The following is a 19,599-nucleotide window of genomic DNA, read 5'->3' on the forward strand; positions in this document are numbered from 1 at the left end:
AAAAATACAGAAGCTGAAATTTACTAGCCATACATCAACGCCTTAATGAAAATGACACAAATAGACCGGCTGACAAGTCTAATCAGAATACACTAAATTACTAACAGTGATTGGCTGTATTATAAATATTGCTTCCCTCTGCTAGAGAAAATATTTCAAAAATGAACCAGGTTAAACCAGACTGAAGAATAACATTAAAGAGTTAAGTTATGCCATGAACCATATAGACGTTAACAAAAGAGAGCAAGTCAGCTTAAGTCTTAAACAACTTCATTTTATAGACAAGTAGGAATGGAAAACATGCTGCTTTCCTGATCAGAAATTCCAATGGCTTATGTGGAGCAACTGTACAAGCAGCAATCTATTTCTCCCCATCAAGACAAATCAGCTTATTTCTTACAGCTCTGTTTTCTCTTACATATATATTCCCTTGTGTATATATTTTCAGGCATAAGTATGAACTTTCCCCACCTGCTGAACAAGAGGCAGCTGGAAAGCAACACCACGGAAAGGGACATGGGGGTTCTGGTTGATGGTGAGCTGAACATGAGTCAGCAGCGCCCTGGCAGCCAGGAGGGGCAAGCGTGTCCTGGGGTGCATCAAGGACAGCATCGCCAGCCCGGCAAGGGAAGGATTGTCCCACTCTGCTCTGTGCGGGGGTCTCCTCACCTCAAGGCAATTTTGGGCACCACAAAAATATGTTAAACTGTTAAAGGGTGTCCAAGGAGGGCCATGAGGCTTGTGAAGGGTCTTAAGGAGAAGCCTTAGGAGGAGTGGCTGAAGTCACTTGGTTTGTTCAGCCTGGAGAAAAGGCTGAACAACCTTAAACAACCTCCTCCTGAGGGCAGACCTCCTCACAATCTACAATTTTCTTGTAAGGGGAAGAGGAGGGCCAGGCACTGATCTCTTCTCTGTGGTGACCAGTGACAGGGCCCAAGGGAATGGCCTGAAGCTAGGGGTTTAGGTTATATTCTAGAAAAATAAGAGTTGTGTTAGGGGTTTAGCTTATATTCTAGAAAAAGATTCTTCACACTAAGGGTGTGGGCACTGGAACAGGCTCCTCAGGGAAGTAGTCACAGCACCAAGCTTAACAGAGTTCAAGGAGCATTTGGACAATACGCTCGAGCACATGGTGTGACACTTATGGATGTCCTGTGCAAGGCCAGGAGTTGGACTCAATGATCCTTGTGGATTCTTCCAGCTCAGGATATTCTGTCGTTCTGTGAATTTTTTATTGGTAAGGAGCACTCCAAATACTGAATATTTTTGTTGAAAATAAAAAAACCCAAACAAACCAAGAGATAAGGGTGCAACTCCAAAAGTCACTTCTGCACCTTTCTCTGAAAAGGAGCAATGGCTGTTATCTGAGCCAATGACCCTTTTCAACATGCCTTATTTTCCTAAAGTACCAACAGCTATATTTTTCATATTTCTTGAAGCCATGTCCAGAAAAACCAAACAGGTGTAAAATTGCTTTGGCTGAGCTGGAGAGCAGAACACACGGTTGAAATAAATTCCAGAGCCTCCTTCCTTGGAGTGCATCAAGTGGAGAAGGACAGACCACGGTAATGGCAAGATTTTCCATGGAAAACACGGAGAAAGAGTACTGGGGGAGAGTGGGTAGGGAGGGGAGAGAGAGGAAAGATATGAAAACTGCCGGGCAAAGATTCCTTTGCCCCTGTCCCAGACAACATGGCATTGGCAAGCACCCAGGCACACTCATGCACATACAAGACACACGTCGTGCTGTCTGCCGAACCTCGTTCTCTCGTCGGGCTGGGCGCCAACGACGCGAAATGCAATCCAATGGCGTCCGCACCCTCCTCCCAGTAAAGAGTTATTTTAAAACTTTACGCATAGCACTCGCTAGCAACAGTGACCAGGGAGAAAAGGGCAAAGGAGAAGGGCACGGGAGGGAGCACAGGAATAAGAGGAGGGGTAAACCCTACCAAAGCTGCTGCAAAACAGCTGCAGCAGCATCAGAGGGGAGACCTGGGACGGGAAGGATGGCTCAGGGTCCGGGAGAATCGGAGACGGCGTCCGAGCTCCGGCGAAGCACCTTCCGCCGGGCTCGGCGCTGGCCGCGGCCCCGCCTGGCGCTGAGGGTGAGGCCGGGGCTGGTGTTCGCCGCAGGGGAGCGGAGCGGAGCCCGCACGGGCTGCGAGGCGGCGGCAGCGCCGCAGGAAGTCGGCGCCCGAAGGCGCTGGCACGGGGGTGGCGGTGGGGCGGCCCCGCTCGGGCCGGCCCGCTTTCCGCAGCGGTCGCGCGCCGAGAGCCGCCGCCGGCACCCGTCGTGTCGTCGACGATGGTGCTGCCGGGGTCCTGCTGCCCTCTCCCGGGATTCGTCCCGCTTCCTCAGGCAGGGCCCCTCCGCCCGGCCGCGCCGCCGCGCCGCCGCCCGTGCCCCCTGCTGCTGTTCCGCTCGCTGTTCGGGCTGGCGCTGCTGCAGACCGGCCTGGGATGCGCCCTGATGGCTCTGTGTTTCGGGGCGCTGTCGCTGAGCAGCGCCCCGCAGGTGAAGAACGCGTGTCCCCTCTGGGCCGGCTCCTCGGTAAGTGACGGCTGCGGGCCGGGACACGCCGTGCTGGGGTCCGGCCGTGCGTGCTCGGCACCTGCGGGGCTGCTGTCCCGAGGGAAGTGTGGTCCCGCTCCTCCGCGATGGCTTGGAAACGGCCTCCGGGTAACGGAGTAACGGCTTTTTGCTGACAGCTTTGTAGGTTGTCTGCAGGAGCCCAACGAGATTACAAACGTCGAAACAAGCAAATAGGGGGTTTATTTCCTGACGTGCATTTTTTTGGGAAAAAAAATGTACTCGCTTATTTTGCGCTATCAGACACAGGATTTTCAAAAGTTGTTGTGTGTGTAAATGTTGCATGTTTGTGCTTTGGGTCTTTAATCGTAGGCATAATGTAGAGATAAATCACCAATGTTCCTGGGGAAAAAATGGATGGACTTAGCACAGTTTTGGAAGGAGTACTGAAAGAAGTTATTCCATCTCCTGTTGGGCCCTGCTTTAAACCACAGCTTTATAAATATGGAATATACACAAGAGTTAATATTGCAGAAGCTAGGCAGCTTCTGCCTAAGTAAAAGTTAGTAAGTGTAGCAGGGTCAGACTGATTGGTCCCAGTTTTTGGGCCCTCCAGCAATCAGCAAGTCATGTACTGGGATGGAACACTCAGCTCCTGCTGCCTGTGTGAACAGCATCAGCCTATCCTTCATTTTAAATATTTCAATTAAATTATCATGTTGTTCACCACCTCTAAAAATGCTCTCAGTGCAGTAGTTTAAGGATCAAGTCATTCCTGTTTATCTGTATAATGCGGTGTTCATCCCTGAAGGTACACAGTCCTTGGGGGGTGAAGGAAATCTAGACTATCCAAATGTCTCTGTTTGGTATCTCTCTTGTGATCTTTCATCCTTTCTTTTTTTTTTTTTTTTTTTTTTTTTTTCATTCTTACTCTAGCTTAAAAGAAGTTTAAGTATATGTAACCAATGGACTTTCTTTGAATTCTGCACACAGAACTATGATTATGCTTTTAAACTGCTTTAAAATTGTATGTGTAAGATAGAGGAATTCAGTGTTTTTAATAATCAAGAAGGGTGTTGGTTTTACTTAGGGTTTTTAAAATTATATTTCTGAAACAATAGTACATTCAGAAAAGTTACCAAAATACTGTTTGGGTGTAAAAATATAAGCGAAAATTTTAGCCGAGAAGCAACCTGGAAAAGCAGATGCCATTAAAAGCTGACTGATGTGTCTGGTTGGGTGCTTTTTGGTTTGGTTTTCTTTTGGTTATGGATGTTACATGCTGACTTGTGAGGAGCATGTCAGGAACATTTTGAGAAGGACTTTCTTTTCTTGTCTTTAACAGATGTAATGAAATAAATTTGTTGTCCTTAAGGAAAAAAAAAAAACAATTTACATTAGTATTGATGTACTTTGTTATAAAATCATGTGTCCATTTTGCAGTCAGAGAATTCAAAAAATATTTTGTTATGAAACTGCAGTTATGTATGTGGTTTTGCAGTGATGATATCTGTAGGTGTTTTGGCCAAGTCATATATGCATGTTACACTAGATTAGATTGATCATGTCAAGTGAATGAAGTTACAGAAGGGATTTATTAAAAATACTAGTGGATGACTTCCTGCTTGTTCCAGTCTTCCTGTTTCTTTTTTGGGTAGGAGCTCGGCTGGCTTAGTCACAACATCCATCAAGTTAAAAATACAGCTGCTGATTTAGGGGACGTACTGAGAAACTTATTTGCCTTTCTTTACAGGGTTCCTCTTCTTCTGTGAGAGAGTATTTGGGTGTGCTGTTTGTTTCAGTTCTACAGCAATTATTTATAGTTTCTTAATTGTTTGGTCCTGTAAGGTAAAGAAAGAATCATAAGGATCAGGTCTGTGATTTAGCAAGTTCGGTCTAAAAACTGCTGTTGCAGAAGGATGTGCTTTTATTTTAACTTCTTCCCTCACGTTGATACTGGCATTCATCTGATTAAATAGCAACACTTTTCAGGGAGGTAGTGCTGGTGCTCTTTATTGATTTTGGTAGGGTTCAGGCTCTGGGTTTTAGCTCACCAAAATGGTCCGAAGTCAGCAAAAGGGAAGAAGGAAGTAGGCATTTAATGAAGTGCTGAGATGGTGATGGAGAGAAGGGAGGAAAAGGACAATATTTAGATTTGCCTAGCCATGTTGTAGAGAACAAATACTTAATTGGCTGAATGCAAATATTTAAGGCAAACATGGAGGTTGGAATTGCTGACATACTACTTGTCCCCATGCATGTTTTCTTGGAGGGAAAAATAAGAAATGAGCAAATTTAATTTGGTTGTTATTTCATAGCATGGTTCTTAGGAGCAAAGAACTTCTTCAGCACAGGTATTGTCTGCTTTAAACTGCATCTTCGTATCTTCGCAGCATTGCTGTAGTCTTCCAAAGTACAGTAATAAAAACAGTGTAAATGGCATTTTATGAACAGTTCTTTGCTTCTTGATGACACTACATTTTTTTATGTTGTAGGCAGTCTTATGTGGAATCTTAGGGTTAACAACATGGAAGAGGCCAATGCGGCTTTTGGTAAGTATGGATTAGACTTTGTAAGGAAATAAAAAAAAGGAGCCAAATTTAATAGTCACTGGTAAAAAAATAATCACCCCTTTCTCCTTTCAAAAAACTAATGTCGAGTCTTTCTTTTCAAATTGTAGAATCATAACTATTTAAAGAGAAGTCAAAGACCATGCAAAGCCATATTCTTTCCTGCATGGATGAAGTCCCAGTAAGGGCAAGAGTGGACCATGTCTGGAAAAATTGTTCATGTTATTTAAAGCGCACATTTTATGGTTTTTTATGTATAAAAAGTGCTGGCTTAGAATAAGTAATTTAGTTCTCTGAGGCAGTACAGCTTAAACTGAAATGAAGGAGATGGCTTTAAATTCTGGATTAGTTGTAGTGTTTTAGTTTTTGACAATGGATTTGAAAGCTAACTTAAGACCTTTGAGCAGGATCCAGTGCTAGTTTCATATACAGCTAACACTGTAACATTGCTGTGAGAGAAGTAGATTGATGTGCAGGGTGTGTAAGCTGTTTCTGCTTGTAAGTGAAATCTGAAGCTGTGTAGCTCTTAATGTCTCAGAGTTGGGATTTGAAAAAGAGTTGTGGAGTTGCTTTTGTTTGTGTGTGAGTTTGGGGAGTTTTTTCATTTGTTTTGTTGATTGGGGTTGTTTTTGTTTATTTGCTTGGAATTTTTTGCCTTACTGTCATTTCTGAAGACTTTTTTTGGGCCAAGGCAGTTGTTTAATTTTTCTGCAGCACTCTTTTGGGCTCCACATCAGTATCAGTGAGGAGTACCAAGGATTAGATGTGTGAGCTATAGATAGAATCATAGAATCATAGATTCAGCAAGGTTGGAAGAGAAATTTGAAATCATCAAGTCCAACGGTCAGCCCAACACTGCTCCAAATCCCTAAACTATATCACCCAATGCCAGATCCAGATGCCTCTTGAACATGTCCAGGGATGGTGACTCCACCACCTCCCTAGTGCATCCTATTCCAAAGCATGACTACCCTAACAGCAAAAACGCTTTTTCTAGTATCTTATCTGACTCTCCCTTGTCTCAGCCTAAGGCCATTTCCTCTTGTCCTCTCACTGCAGGCACTGTAGTGGATACGGGCCCTGGCTCACCACAGCCTCCTTACAGGGAGCTGCAAAAAGCAATGAGGTCCCCCCTGAGCCTCCTCTTCTTGAGGCTAAACAGCCCCAGCTGTGCCTCATGAGAGATGTTCTTCAGTTCTTTCAGGAGCCTTGTTGCCCTTCAGTGGACAGGCTCCAGCCCCTCAGTGTCCCTTTTAAAGTGAGGGGCCCAGAACCGAGCACAGACTTGAGGTGAGGCCTCCCCAGTGCCTGGTACAGGGGCACAATCACTGCCCTTGTCCTGCTGGTCACGCTGTTCTAGACACAGGCCAGGACGCCACTGGTCTTTTTGGCCACCTGGGCACACTGCTGGCTCATGTTCAGCTAGCTGTCAACCAGCACCCCCAACATCCATTGTTATTTCTCAGTGTACGTTGGTTAACGCGGGCAAATTCTTTAGGAGTTTTGTGGATATAGAGAGGAGCCAGCTGTTAGAGACCCCCCATCTGGAAAGGCCATATTTTCATCAAGATAAATGTACATACTGTCAGTCTCAAACTGCCTAAGGCTTGTACGGTACTCCTGTGTTAGTAGTGCCTGAGTTCTGTGCTGTTTCTATAGCATGTTGTCACTTTTTCACTCTTTAACGTTCTCGTTTGTATAAACCTTATTTTCCTTTCCTAAATTTACTTAAATAGAAAGCACAAACTCTTCTTGATCCCTTCCTTTATTTTAAATGATCTTTAGGATGGTCACATGCTGAAGGAGATTGCCCCGGGATATTATGCAGCAGGAAAGTTTCTGATGTGAAATTGATAAAAGCTCTGAGCAGCTTGCCATGATTTCATAGCTGACCCTGCTTTTGAGCAGGAGATAACACTGGAGTCTTCCTCAGCTCTCTCACAGCCACAATTATTCTGTGACTATGTGATTCTATGAAACTGGGTTTTTTTTTCTTATTTTTATGTGTGTTCTATAGAAGTTTGATTTTTGATAGCCATATTAGATCAGCCTTGACACTGGGAAGCATTTCTGCTAAAAGAGCAGTGAAACCCTGGAACAGGCTCCTAGAGATGTGTTTGATGCCCCAAGCTGTCAGTGTTCAAGAGGCATTTTGGACAATGCACTTAATACTGGGCTTTGATTTTTGGTGAGTCCTGAAGTGGTCAGACAGTTGAACTAGATAATTGTTGTAGGTCCCTTCCAACTGAAATACTCTATTCTATTGGAAAAATAACAATAAATAAACATTAAACTCTTATTGAGTGTAAGGAAATCATGCCTTAAACTAGCTACTGTCTTTCAAGGACAGATTGTTAGTTTCTGTGAAAATACTTATGTTGGGCTAAATATCTATTATGTCTACCCTCTAGTAACTTGAATGCTTTCTCTAGGGAGTTATGAAGATGCACTATTACATGAATTGTAAAAGCAAGCTTCCTAAATGTCTCAGTAAGGAGAATCATTACACAGTAATGACTTAGAATTATGACATTCATAAGGAAGACTTAAAAAGTTCATTCAGAACTATAACAGATCCCTTTGTCAGTTGTGACTGTCCTCCTCTTACAACTCCTTATGTAAAGCCTTAGCACTTCCAGTGATGGGTTTCTCACAATCTGTGTTTGGGTTTTTGTGAAGGGTCAGGCTGTCATGGCTGCCACTTCAATCCAAGGCCTTGGTCATGGAGAAAACAACCAGACTGTAGGGTTTTTTTTCTGTGACAGCAAGATTCTGGTGCTGCTGATGCTTGCAGAAAGCACAGGGCTGCAGCGCTGTGAGAAAGGAGTTGGGGATGGGCTGTGGTGTTTCAGCCACTCATGTTTTTCCTTGGAGGGGAGAAAGGAAGGGTAGCGCATTGGTTACAGATGTAGTGGACCTTTAGTAGCACCATCTGTAAAAAAACAGCCATGAAGAGGGATGGCTGTGATAAGACCTTTTAGTAATTAAAATGGAGAGCCATATTTGGGGTTTGCCACCCACACTGTTTTACAGCTGTATTAACAGTGTGGGATGATACTAGATAAATAATATATCTCAGAGAGAGGGTACTGCAAAGCAAAATTAAGTCATATCTTTTGAAGGACATTTTTGCAAGGAAGGCCTAGCCTTGAGCAGTGCAGCTGCTGAGAAGTCTGGCTTCAATCCTTCCTTTGTTTTAGGTGTTTGAGGAATTTCCATTCTGGATATCAATTGTCAATCAGTTTTGGAAGTCAGCTTGTAATGCTTGTGCTTTGAAGCTGGTTTTTCTTTGAGGTAATGGTGATTTAACACTGCACTCAATGATCTTGGAAATGTTAATGATCCTTTGTTTCTTCTTCTTTAGGACTGTCCAAATGTATTAATGTGGAAAGGAAAACTCACCACCACCTACCCCTCCAAGTTATTTGAGTATTGACTCTGAACTGTTCTGGGCTCAATGTTACCTTCCATGCATAGAATCCGGTTCCTTCCTCTCTTCTTCTAAGCTCCTTCCTTCCACACAGCTTTAAATCTTAGTTTTGCTTGAAGGAGCTTAAATTCTTTCAGAGAGTACATCAATTCTCCATTGTTATTTTGACTGTGTATGTTTTGAGGGCTCATGTCTTTGACAGGTCATGCTTCCTGCTATAGCCTCTGTCCTTACTTGTATGCCAGATTGGACTGATTTGAGTTTATCTTGCATTCCCAGGAGTTGCCAGGAGCTGTACATGCTTTGCTGAATGCAGAAGCCCTTACCTAATGAAGCATCCTTTCCTTTCAGTCATGCACAAATTAGTTACAACCCTGTAGAGTGCTTTTTAGGTGATTCTGTGATTGTGTTTTTTTCTGGTTTTGGGTTTTTTTAACCACCTGAAACAAAGACTTTGAGTTAAGTATCTCTCTGGTGTCTGCTTGGTGCTTGAATTCTGCTGCTAAAGAGGAGACTTAGCTGTGATCGAATGAAAGGGAAAGGAGTGCCAGAGCATTCAACAAGACACCAGCCTGTTGTGCTGTGCAGAGTTTAGCTGCTGCAGCTGTAAGTACTGGGGAGCAGTTTGGTACCTGCAAAATGCATGGGACCAAGAAGTCAATAGAACACATGCAGCCTGGTTGGATGTGACTCTGGCTTTTGGCTACATCAAGTACTGCATGCTTGTGTTGTTTGCTAGCATGGCAGCTTTTGTGTTCATACATGCCACTGTTTTCATGTAAAGATTTGAGGGTTTTGACAGAAAAGTCAGAGTTGCACATGCAGCATGAATCATTCAGTCTAGATTCTTCACATGTTCTACAGTGTGGTCACATAAGGATTTGAAATTTTTATTTGAAACACTTTTAACTTAAATGTGTTAATATTTTTGGTTTATGACAAATATTTACAGATCTTACTTTGGAAACAGGAAAGTTTATGGAATTCAGCTTTTATTTATAACCTGGAAATTTTTGAAGAATTTATTTGTGGTAAACCTTGTTTTTAATTGAAAATTTTTATCCAAAGAAAAATATATTCCAGAAAACTTTAAATAAAGATTTCTTAGGGCTGACTACTGCTATGATATCTGCACTTTGACAGATTTTCATTTAACTAAATTTAACTAAATTCTAAGAATTATAAGGATTTAACTAAAATTTAATGTATAGCTCAAGGTACTTCATTTGGGTAATGTTCTTAAATTTTAGCTCTGCTAGTTAGTTCACAATGAACTGTGAACAGAAGCTCCATATCATGTCCTTAACCCTGAAAACCAGTCTCTCCCTAGGCATGTGCTTTATAACAAGCAGTCATTTGACTTGTGAGAATTATTGTAGTAGTATCCTTTTTCCCTGGATTTTAGAAGTAAAATAGGTCAGTATTAACCTCTTTGCTCACACTCTAGACTCCAGCATTGTCAATAAGTAGTAATTATGCAAAGGTTTTAAAGTCAGTATAAGCAAATAGAAATATGCTTTAAAGTGTGGAAGTATGAAAAGCCATTAGAAGCTTATAACCATTTTTATGTTGGAGAAGCTTTTCTCTCACACATGGGGCGTTTTAGTGTTGCATTTAAAATATGTGACTTTTTAATTAAATTAATTAGTTTGTCTTTTCTTGTGGGGCTTTCATTTGTTCACAGTTGTATTGTGAGTTTCCATATGGTACAATGAATAGCACTCACAACTGACAGAAATCTAATAAGGTCCTATGAGTTTTAATTATTGCTATTGCTGCTGTGCATGTGGACAATTAATAAACAGATGTACTCTTTTCTACAGGATGTTTATAAAGAATATACATAGGCTTAAACGGATATAAGAGTTGCTGATTGTGAAACAACTGTTTTTTCTTTCATTTAAGTGCCTCCTTGGGCATCAGTCTTGCACATGCATGTTCAAGTGAAAGCAGTTCCTCTCTGGCATTAGATACTTGCTTCAAAGGCAGCAGCAGCAGGACAACAAGGAGCTTTCCCCTGCAGAAATAAAGATTGTGTCAGAGCTTTAGTATGCAAATATATGCTTCCTTGGAGTCCTCAAAAAGCATGATGATGCTTTTTTACCTGAAAGAGATCATACATGCAAGACATTAGCAAACATGAATAGAATGCACTTCACTTTCATGTAGTTTAATTCATATGAAGGTTCCTCACGGCTTTCTGCAGCTGTTCACAGTCCATGTGTATCTAATGCTCTGAATATGGAGCTGTGAGCCAAACTGAGGCCATAATTTGAGTTGCTTCCATTTTTCTAACTGCAGTCAAGTCCAGTTGTGTGCCACCCCGGACCGTGTCCTGTAGGGTGGCCCACGGAGTTGGCAATGTTACCGTCCCAGGTCCCACGAACCAATCCCCCAGCCGACCAGTTGACAGTGCCCAGATGAAGTAATCTGTGGCATTAGCTTTCGTTCTCCCCGGCTGCATGCAGTAATCCTCCTCCCCAGGAACAAATGGGAGTGCACTCCGTGTAGAGTTCCAACTGGGTTTATTTGCAGGCTGAGTAGAGGGTCCACAGGGGTAGGATGAAGGTAGGCTGGAAAGGAGGCAGGTGAAGCAGGAGGGAGACAAACCACAGGAGGAGGGATCCAGGGATGGAGCACCAACTGACAGCAGAAACTGTGGCTGGAGCTGAAAGCTGACAGCCGAGCGTCTGCTGAGAATCCCGGCGGGGGGGGGGGGGGGGGGGGGGGTGTATACAAAGTATATAAACCGGGGGAAGGTAGGCGGGGACAGGGTACAATTAACCAATGGGGACAGGGGTAGAAGGAGGAGTTGAGGTGGGATTATATACATTTAACCAATGGTGTAACATGAGGGGAGTGACTGTAACACAGGAGCCAATGGGGGAATGGGGAGATAGAACTTTCTGGGCTGTGGGAGTGAGTCCCGGGTGACTGGCAGGTAGCTATTAACATGCGGGAGCAGGGAGCTTCGGGAAATCGACACAGTTAAACAAAAGTATCCTCCCAAGTCATCCCAGGCCTGTTACCCTCAACACCGACCCCCACATCTGCCCCCTTTTTATTAATTAAATAAACGTCCCCCAAGGTTTTATTGACGGCTCTCTGGAAGCATTTCAGTGCCAGTATCACAATGAAGACTATGATGAGGATCCACAGCAGTCCTTTGATGACAGATGCAGCCCATCCTGGGATTCCCCATTTTGCCAGCAGTCGGTTGGTAGAGTCCACAGCCACGCTCTCCGTTTGGAGGGTCTTGACTTGGTCTCGGATTTGTTGGATATTTGTCTGGATCGACACGCTCTTGGATGATAAGTTGAAGCAGCATATTCCGGCGAAGTCCTCACAGCCATGGCCATGGGTGAACAGTAAAAAGTCAATGGCTCCCCGGTTTTGAAGTGTTGCGTGCCTGGTGGTTTCCTCGTCCACCAACAGATCGGAAAGTGCGGTGGATGTGGCATTGGCCTGCTTACTCAGCCAACACCCCAGGTGTGAAAGCTCACTTAGTGCCTTTGCTGCTGCGTACGAAGGTAAAAAGATGGATGCAGCAACCCTTTTGGCTTTGTCCCAATTATAAATTTGGGAATCACAATTTGGGTCGAATTCAGCTTAGGATCTTTTTGATGGGCCAACTGATTCTCTTTCTTCCAATTCATAATTTGAGTCTTGTTGGGGAGCCCACACCCTGTCACCGCAGATAAGGAAGACCCCCCCTAGGGAGCACCCTGGGAACTGAGGAGGACTTGGATACGGTGTTGCTGGTATAGTTGCACCAATTTGCTGTATTGTATCTCTTGTCATGGGGAGATACATCCTTTCTATTAACTTCATGTGAGCCAACTGGGTGGGATTTGGTTATCTCTGCCCAATCTTGCTGTGTGGGTTGGTAAAAGAACCTCACACAGAATGTAGCTTGCGAGGAGCCCAGTAGGTCCAGTTCCTGAGGCTCCTGTGGTGCGTGTGGCAGAATCCGTGTCCACTCGTCCCAAGTGTCCACAGGGTTAGGTTTCTTACCTGGGGTAGGGGTAGGGGTAGTCTTTGGGTGACAGGGGTATTCCCACTAGGCAAGTGGACAGTGGTCATCGACACTTCCTGTGGCCAGGCAAAAGTTGTCTTGTTGTAAAGACTTCACCAGCGTGACCCAGATGTTCTCACGTGGCTGCGGCACAATCCATCCTGCTGCTGCTTGGATGACAACGAGGATGGTGATAGTGGTCACTGGGGGCATCCCTCTGGGCACTGCTGGGACAGCTGGAGCTGTGGTCCCATTCTGGTTTTTGAAGGGTGGAAAAGACATGTATTACAAAATGCATTAGTGCGGTACGAAATCTCACTTTTCCCCCCATCTCCTCATCCTTTTTTCCTCTCTTTTCCTCCATCTCCTCCCCCTTCTTTAATAAAATAGTAGTAACGAAAAGAAAAGGTAAGTAGGGAAAATAGGGTTGGGATTACAGGGTTTAGGGTTAAGGGATTTTAGGGAAGAGGTAAGAGGGAAAAGGTGGAGGGATCCAGGGTGAGGGAACAAAGGGATTGGGGTCCTGACAGTGTGGTGGGAAATATCTTCTGGTAATCAAAACCCTGGCAGTGAGGTTGGGTGTCTTCTTTTTCCTCTGCCGCCAGGCCACTGCGTCATCTGGAACATCTTATGTGGTCGTGTTAGGTGATGCAGCTGTGGGTGCTTCTTCTTCTGGTGACATGTCCAAGTATGGCTTTATGAATTTGCTGGGGATCCATCTTGGGCCAGCCTCTGTTGAAATACAACCATACCCTCTCCCCCAAGTTATCAAAGGGTATGGTCCTTTTATGTCTTTGGACTCGGGGTCCCTGAACAACACCGGTGGTCTTTCTTTCAACTGCACGTAGGTATTATTATGGAAGTGGTGCAGTTACTTAGACTCTGCACTTACTCTGCCTCCCAAGGCATCCCAGGGCTGTTACCCTCAACACCAACCCCCACATCCAGTTACATCTGTTTATTTTTTTAAATACCATGTTTGCCTTTCTCTATTTTTTCCTAAATTGAGATGTACTTCTCTCCTCTGGGTAGGATCTTCTGTCACTGGGATAAAGTGTAACCCCTGTTTTTACTTGTAGGTGAGTAGTGATGGAGAAGATGTTTAAATTTGCATCTGCAGGAGAATATAAGTAACTAAATAAGCTGACAGAATACATGTTAGATTGGACAGTGAGTGACTGAATAAGTGGGCACAGAGGGTTGTGATCAATGGTGAAAGCTGAACCAGCCAAGGACCAGGGGTGAACCTGAAGGGTCGAAACTGAGGGGCCAGTACCACTGAAGTGAGTGCTCTGCACAGTGGATCTGAGTGTACTCTCAGCACAGGCGATGCCAGACTGGGAGGAATGGCTGATATGCTAAATATAGCCATTTGGAATGACTTGAACAGGCTGAAGATTGCATTGAAAGGAATCCCTTGAAGTTCAACAATGGGGAATGCAAAGTCCTGCCTCTGCAGGGAAATTATCCTATCACACAGGTGGGAACAACATGGTGGAAAGCAGCTCTGCAAAGAAAAACCTGGGGATTGTGGTGGACAACAAACTGTCCATGAGATAGCAAAGTGCTCTTGTGGCAGAGAAGACTACTGGTGTCCTGGGCTGGATTAGGCAGAGACTTGCCAAAGGGTCAAGGGATGTGATCCTTCCCACACCTGGTGAGATGTGAAAGCTGTGGCTGTTCAGTCTGGAGAAGAGGAGGCTCAGTGGAAATCTCCTGCATCTCTATTAATAGCTGATGGGGAGGAACAAAGAATAGCGAGCTGGACCTTCTCAGTAGTGCTCACTGGCAGGACAAGAGGCTGTGAGCAGAACTGAGAAAATAAGAAACTCCTTCTGAACATGGAAGACAACCTTTTTACTGTTATGATGGTCAAAAACTGGTGTAGATTACATATAGAGATAGTCAAAATTAACCGGGCATTATATTCAACAGCTTGCTGTAGGTCATAGAATCATAGAATGTTCTGGGCTGGAAGGGGTCTTGTGGTTCCAGCTCTACTGCTGTGATGCCTGCTTGAACAGGAGATTAGATTTAAATGATCTCAAGAGGTCCCTTCCAATCTCAGTTATTGTGTAAAAATGCTGACCAGTGATAGAGCAGAAAGAAAAAAGATTTTTTCTCTTGGCAGTCAAGTACAACGTCTTGTCCACTGTCAAGTGTGTGGTAGAGAATTTTGTGGTTATAGTTCAGATCATAGTAGTGTTTTAGATTGAATATAGAGGAATTATTCTTATCTTCTGCTCATTTGGCAGGATTTTCTGAATATTGGATTATCCATTCAAAAATACACTGTGCGTATAATAAAAAACAGATCAAGATTATACTTGCACATGGTAGAATTTATTAGAGCATAAATGCAGGAAGTATCATCCTTGTTTCACATACTTATGATAATGCTCCTCTTCCTCTTTGTTCTTTGATTTCTGACATTTCTTTAGAAAAATATTCATTGTTTTGTTTGTTTTTGAAAATTTTGGGTTGGAAATCTTGATTTTAACTGTAACTTTTTGTATTGCTATAGACAAAATTGTTTCTATTGCAGCTTCTGTACCACAGGAGACAACTTAAATGTGAGTTTGCTAGGGTTTTGTTTTTGTTTGTTTGTTTTGTTTTTTTAATCTTTCTTTACTTTGGCCACATTACTTCTTTTCTTCATTTATCATCAGCTGAAAAAGGACAAATACACCTCTTATTTATCTTAATATTATTTAATGACATTTATGCTATAGAGATATTTTATGTTGAAGCAGCTTCTATTTCACTTACAATACTGGCTAATTCCTAATTGTCAGTGCTCTGTGTTGAACCCAATTGAAAATTTTTCTTTATATGAAATACCTGTGTGTACCAATTTTTTTTCTCAAAGTCTTTTGTTAGAAGAGTAACTAAGACAATTTAGGTAAAAGCATAAGGAATGGGTTTCATTTATTTACATGCTGAGCATGGTGTAATTTTTAAAAAGTCATTTGATTCTGTGTTTGTATGGAAAAACAAATGACACTCAGAGTGCTTTCTAGAACTAAACTCTTATCTGTGGTTTTATTATTAGTACAAAGCTAGGACAAAATGCTCTTAATAATTTTTAAATTATTTTGTTTTTAGTGTGTCTAACACAAAGTAGTCCCAGTCCTCTTCACAGATTCACTAATAACTACATCAATTATTGGGGTTTTTGGAGTTAAAATCTACCTTACAGGATAATGTTATGGTCAAATTAGTAATGACTAGTAATGTTGTAATTGAAGAGTTTAGCTTGCATAGTAATACTCTTTGGCTCTTCTCCATTCATGGGGGATTATTTCCCTGAACCTCAGAAAATGGAAACATAATTTATGCAGCAACTGTTACCTGTTTCTGCTTCAGATTCCAGGTAGCTAACCCTAGTACATCAGCTAAATTTATTTGAAAGAGCATGGTGTTCTTTGCATGTTTAGGAAGTCCTTGTTACTGGATCTCTTCTGTTAAGCTCTCTGGAGCAGAATTGAACTCATATCCCTCATAGTGTCCTTCTCTTCCTCTGTATTTTTGTCATGTCGAACTTTTTTAATTTGGACCATTTTGATACAAAGAAACCTGAGTAGTGAGCAGATTGTTATTTAAAAGGATGCTTTAGGACATTAAGAATCTGATACCTGCTTTGTGAGATTGAATGCCTAAAGGAGGAATCGTACCTTTATTTGTCTCTAAAGTAGTAGTCTTACCCATATCTTATCCTTACTTCTCTTGAAGTACAGGATATTTTTACCTGTATGAATAGGATAGGGATGGTTCTTTTGTATGTCCAAAATCCATATCCAAAGTCATGTAAGCTTAGATTGTAAGGGCATAGGTGAAAGCAACACATCATTTTGTCCACTGCTTCTGCTTGTCCTTTTTTCATGTATTTATTACTCTTGCCATTGCTCATTTTCTGGTGGCATATAAATCTGAAACTATTGTCTCATTTACAAATATTCTGGTTTTAGTAGCCAGGAGGAAATAAAATCATGCAGCTCAAGTCTCTAAAATGTTTCCATCCTCACTGTACTGGGACAAATATTTTTCATATATTTGTGCTGTAAAATAATTCTGGAAATGTGCAGAGTGAATGTTAGCTTAAGATGTTTTCTTCCTCTTCAGTTTTTTTTACTGTTCTGAATGTGTTGAGAGCTAAACTTGGTAGAAGAGTATGGCACACAGTGGAAGTTGGGCAACTTGCAGATCATACTTTGCACTCCAGCAAAACCTTTAATTGCTTGTGCTATTACTACTGACATTTTCAACAATTGCATAACTAGTCCAGAATAAGGAAAGAGAAGACAAAGAATTTTGGGAATAGGTTAAGACACATCAGGGCACTGAAGTCATGGGCAGTTTTGAAAAAGCAGAGTCATTCCCAGCTTCAGTTTGTGAATGGGATTTGCTCTGTAATATGTTCCTTGAGTTGGGTTCCTGTGCCCAACTGCAGTTAACTTTGTTTTGGTATTCCAGGTTAACCTGTTTGTTCTGCTGTCTGTGATCAGTTTTATGCTGAACGTGACTGGATTAATACTAGGATGTCAAGGCATTCAATTTGTGTCCAGGGTACCCAGATGCAATTTGGTGAGCACACATATTGATTTACATAGATTTCTTCTCATTAAGGCATATTAGCTGGCTGTGCTGAGATCACAAAATGTCCTGATGTAGAGTTGCAAGTAATTAAAGAACTAGCACAAGGGATTTCTGTAGTAATGTAAAAAATGTATCTGTTGAACAAAGCCTGAGTGTGGGTAATGGTGAGCTACCCAAAAAACGTTCAGTCCATTATAATCTGTGGGTGGGATTATTCTTCCTGTTTTGCCTCAACTGGTGAGGACCATTCTGTGATACCTTACAGCAGAAGCTGTAAGAAAAAAAAAAAAATAAGGCAGATGAAAATCACAGTAGCTTTTCAGAACACTTCCGCTTGAGGAAGATGCAGTCTGTACAAGGCAGGACAGAATGCAAAAGATTTTTTTCAAGTGGTTGTCATGAGAAATAGAAAAATCACTATTTATGAACTGGAAACTGCATCCCAAACCTTTGTGTTCAAGGAGGGTGTGACAGGAACCACATCCATGGAGGTGAGCCCCATCTGCAAGCTCCAAGACAGATACATCCCCTGAAAAGGGAAACTCTACAGTCATCAAAATTTGTGCTAAAGACATGTTTGGAATGGGCAGGCCTTCTCTGCCACCCTTTAAATTGAAAAGTCAGAGGTCCAGCTGTCAAAGACAATTGGTTTGCTCGCTTGGTCATGGGAAACTTTTACATTTGTCGTATTTTAATGGCAAAAAACAAACTAGCCCTTCAAGTGTCTGGTCAGTTCCTATATCTACTCTTGTTATTTCATACATTAAAATGTAACAATTACATTATTTTTCAGGGTTGGAACAACATAAACAGCGAGAGCTGAGTTTTCAGGTGAAAATCAAAATGTGAAGTTTGGCAGGAGTTGGCCTTTGATCCTTGTGGGTCCCTTCCAACTCAGGATATTCTGTGATTCTATGAAAGTGTCACAAGACATGTAAATTTAAGGAAAGAGGTGATGCATGTTGGGCAGCAAGGCCTAGAAATCTACCTCAGTTCAGTTTAAAGTATTGTTTGAGTACATCCTGGAAATCACTTTTATAATTAAGGGACTCCAAGGAATATTTTTCTAGTTGCATATTCTGTAATAAGGTTTACCATAATTGTTGGACATAGCATTAATTTTCAAGGTATGACTGAGAGGGGTAGGCCAGATCAGGCATGGTTAAAAACAAAACTAAGATTCAAAATGTATATAACTTCATGGCTTACATTGAATGTAAATTCAGCATGAACATACTAGGAAAATGTGAGGAAGTAATGTTGTTGGAGGATCCGTCTCCATCGTACTCCAAAATTATTCTGAAGCCTTTTGAAACAAATTAAGTAGATTGTAGTTAAAAACTGTTTTAGCGTATTTTGTTTCCCCCATTTTTAAGACTAAAAAAGATAATAGCCAGCTGTCAAAATATCTGCTTTCCTTTCCTCAGATTTCTCTGTGCATTACCTCCATTGCCTTCACAGGAGCCTTTCATAAGAGGGCTTCCAGCTTCTCATTTTGGAAGTTTTATTCTTTTCCTGTCTGTGCAAGTGGTCTTCCATAGACATTTCTATCATTCTGCCCTTTCCTCTGAGCTTGCAAGAAAAAAATTTTCATAGTCATCTTTGTTCCCTCCAGCCCGTGTCCAGAGAAACCCTAAATTCTGGGAAGAAGGACTTGCTTTGTAGAGAGTAGCATCCATTAGTGACAGTGAATGAAACCTGACCAAAGTTCAGAGATCAAAATACGGGTTTCTGTGTGTTTCTTGAGGTTCCTGCTCAGCACCAAATCAATAACTAAAATAATAAAAAAAAAAAAAAAAAAAAAAAAAAAAAAAAAAAAAAAGCAGAGAAGAGCTGAGATGCTTTGAGTCACAGACTTCCCTGAGGATTGTGTGGGGAAGGTCTTCTTGTCAGCTCTGCTGTTGGCCACCACACTTTGTTACAGTGTTCCTGGGGCAATATAAATGTATGTTTATCAAAATTAAGGTTTCTCCAGGCACTGTTCTATTTTCTTCCTTCTCAGAGCTGCCTCCTAAGAGAAAGATGTTGCAGTAGAAGGTCTTTGGGATTTCTGCTGTGGTAAAGGTTTCAGAGAGCTCTTTGGAAGCTGTGGAGTGAGGTTAGCCATGAGGTGCATTTGCCTCATACAAGCCTTTGGAATTGGTCAACCATAATATTGTTGCATCATCACAAAAACAGCCTTCAGTTTGAATTTGGCTTTTTCTGTGCAGCTGAACATAAAGCACCAGGTCAGAAGTATCTTGAATTTAGGTTATAAGTAAGAACTCAATGAGTTTCACAAAACTCAGAGCTAGGCTGTCACATTTTGTGTGACAACCTGTACTTTAATCTTTTGTAACAAAACTGAATCTCTGAAGTAAAACTGGAATGGGTTCCTAGGCCCTGTACTGCCTAAAGATGTTTGAACTCTAAGGAACACAATGGAGAGGCATGTCCTGAGGAGCTAAACTGGGAATTA

The 19,599-nt window shown here is 42.2% G+C and overlaps 1 protein-coding gene across 1 annotated transcript in view; it reads left to right on the forward strand.

The window, feature by feature from the left end:
* The first annotated feature begins 1,566 nt into the window (after window positions 1–1,566).
* Window positions 1,567–19,599, forward strand: part of ENTREP1 (endosomal transmembrane epsin interactor 1) — a 28,016-nt gene continuing 9,983 nt past the window's right edge. Inside the window, 3 exon segments of the mRNA XM_054004011.1 lie at window positions 1,567–2,551; window positions 5,026–5,082; window positions 17,019–17,129. Of these exon segments, the coding sequence (XP_053859986.1) occupies window positions 2,306–2,551; window positions 5,026–5,082; window positions 17,019–17,129 (414 nt within the window). The 5' untranslated portion in view covers window positions 1,567–2,305.

The sequence above is a fragment of the Vidua macroura genome, chromosome Z (genome assembly GCF_024509145.1).
Source record: "Vidua macroura isolate BioBank_ID:100142 chromosome Z, ASM2450914v1, whole genome shotgun sequence".
In the NCBI taxonomy this organism is placed as follows: Eukaryota; Metazoa; Chordata; class Aves; order Passeriformes; family Viduidae; genus Vidua; species Vidua macroura.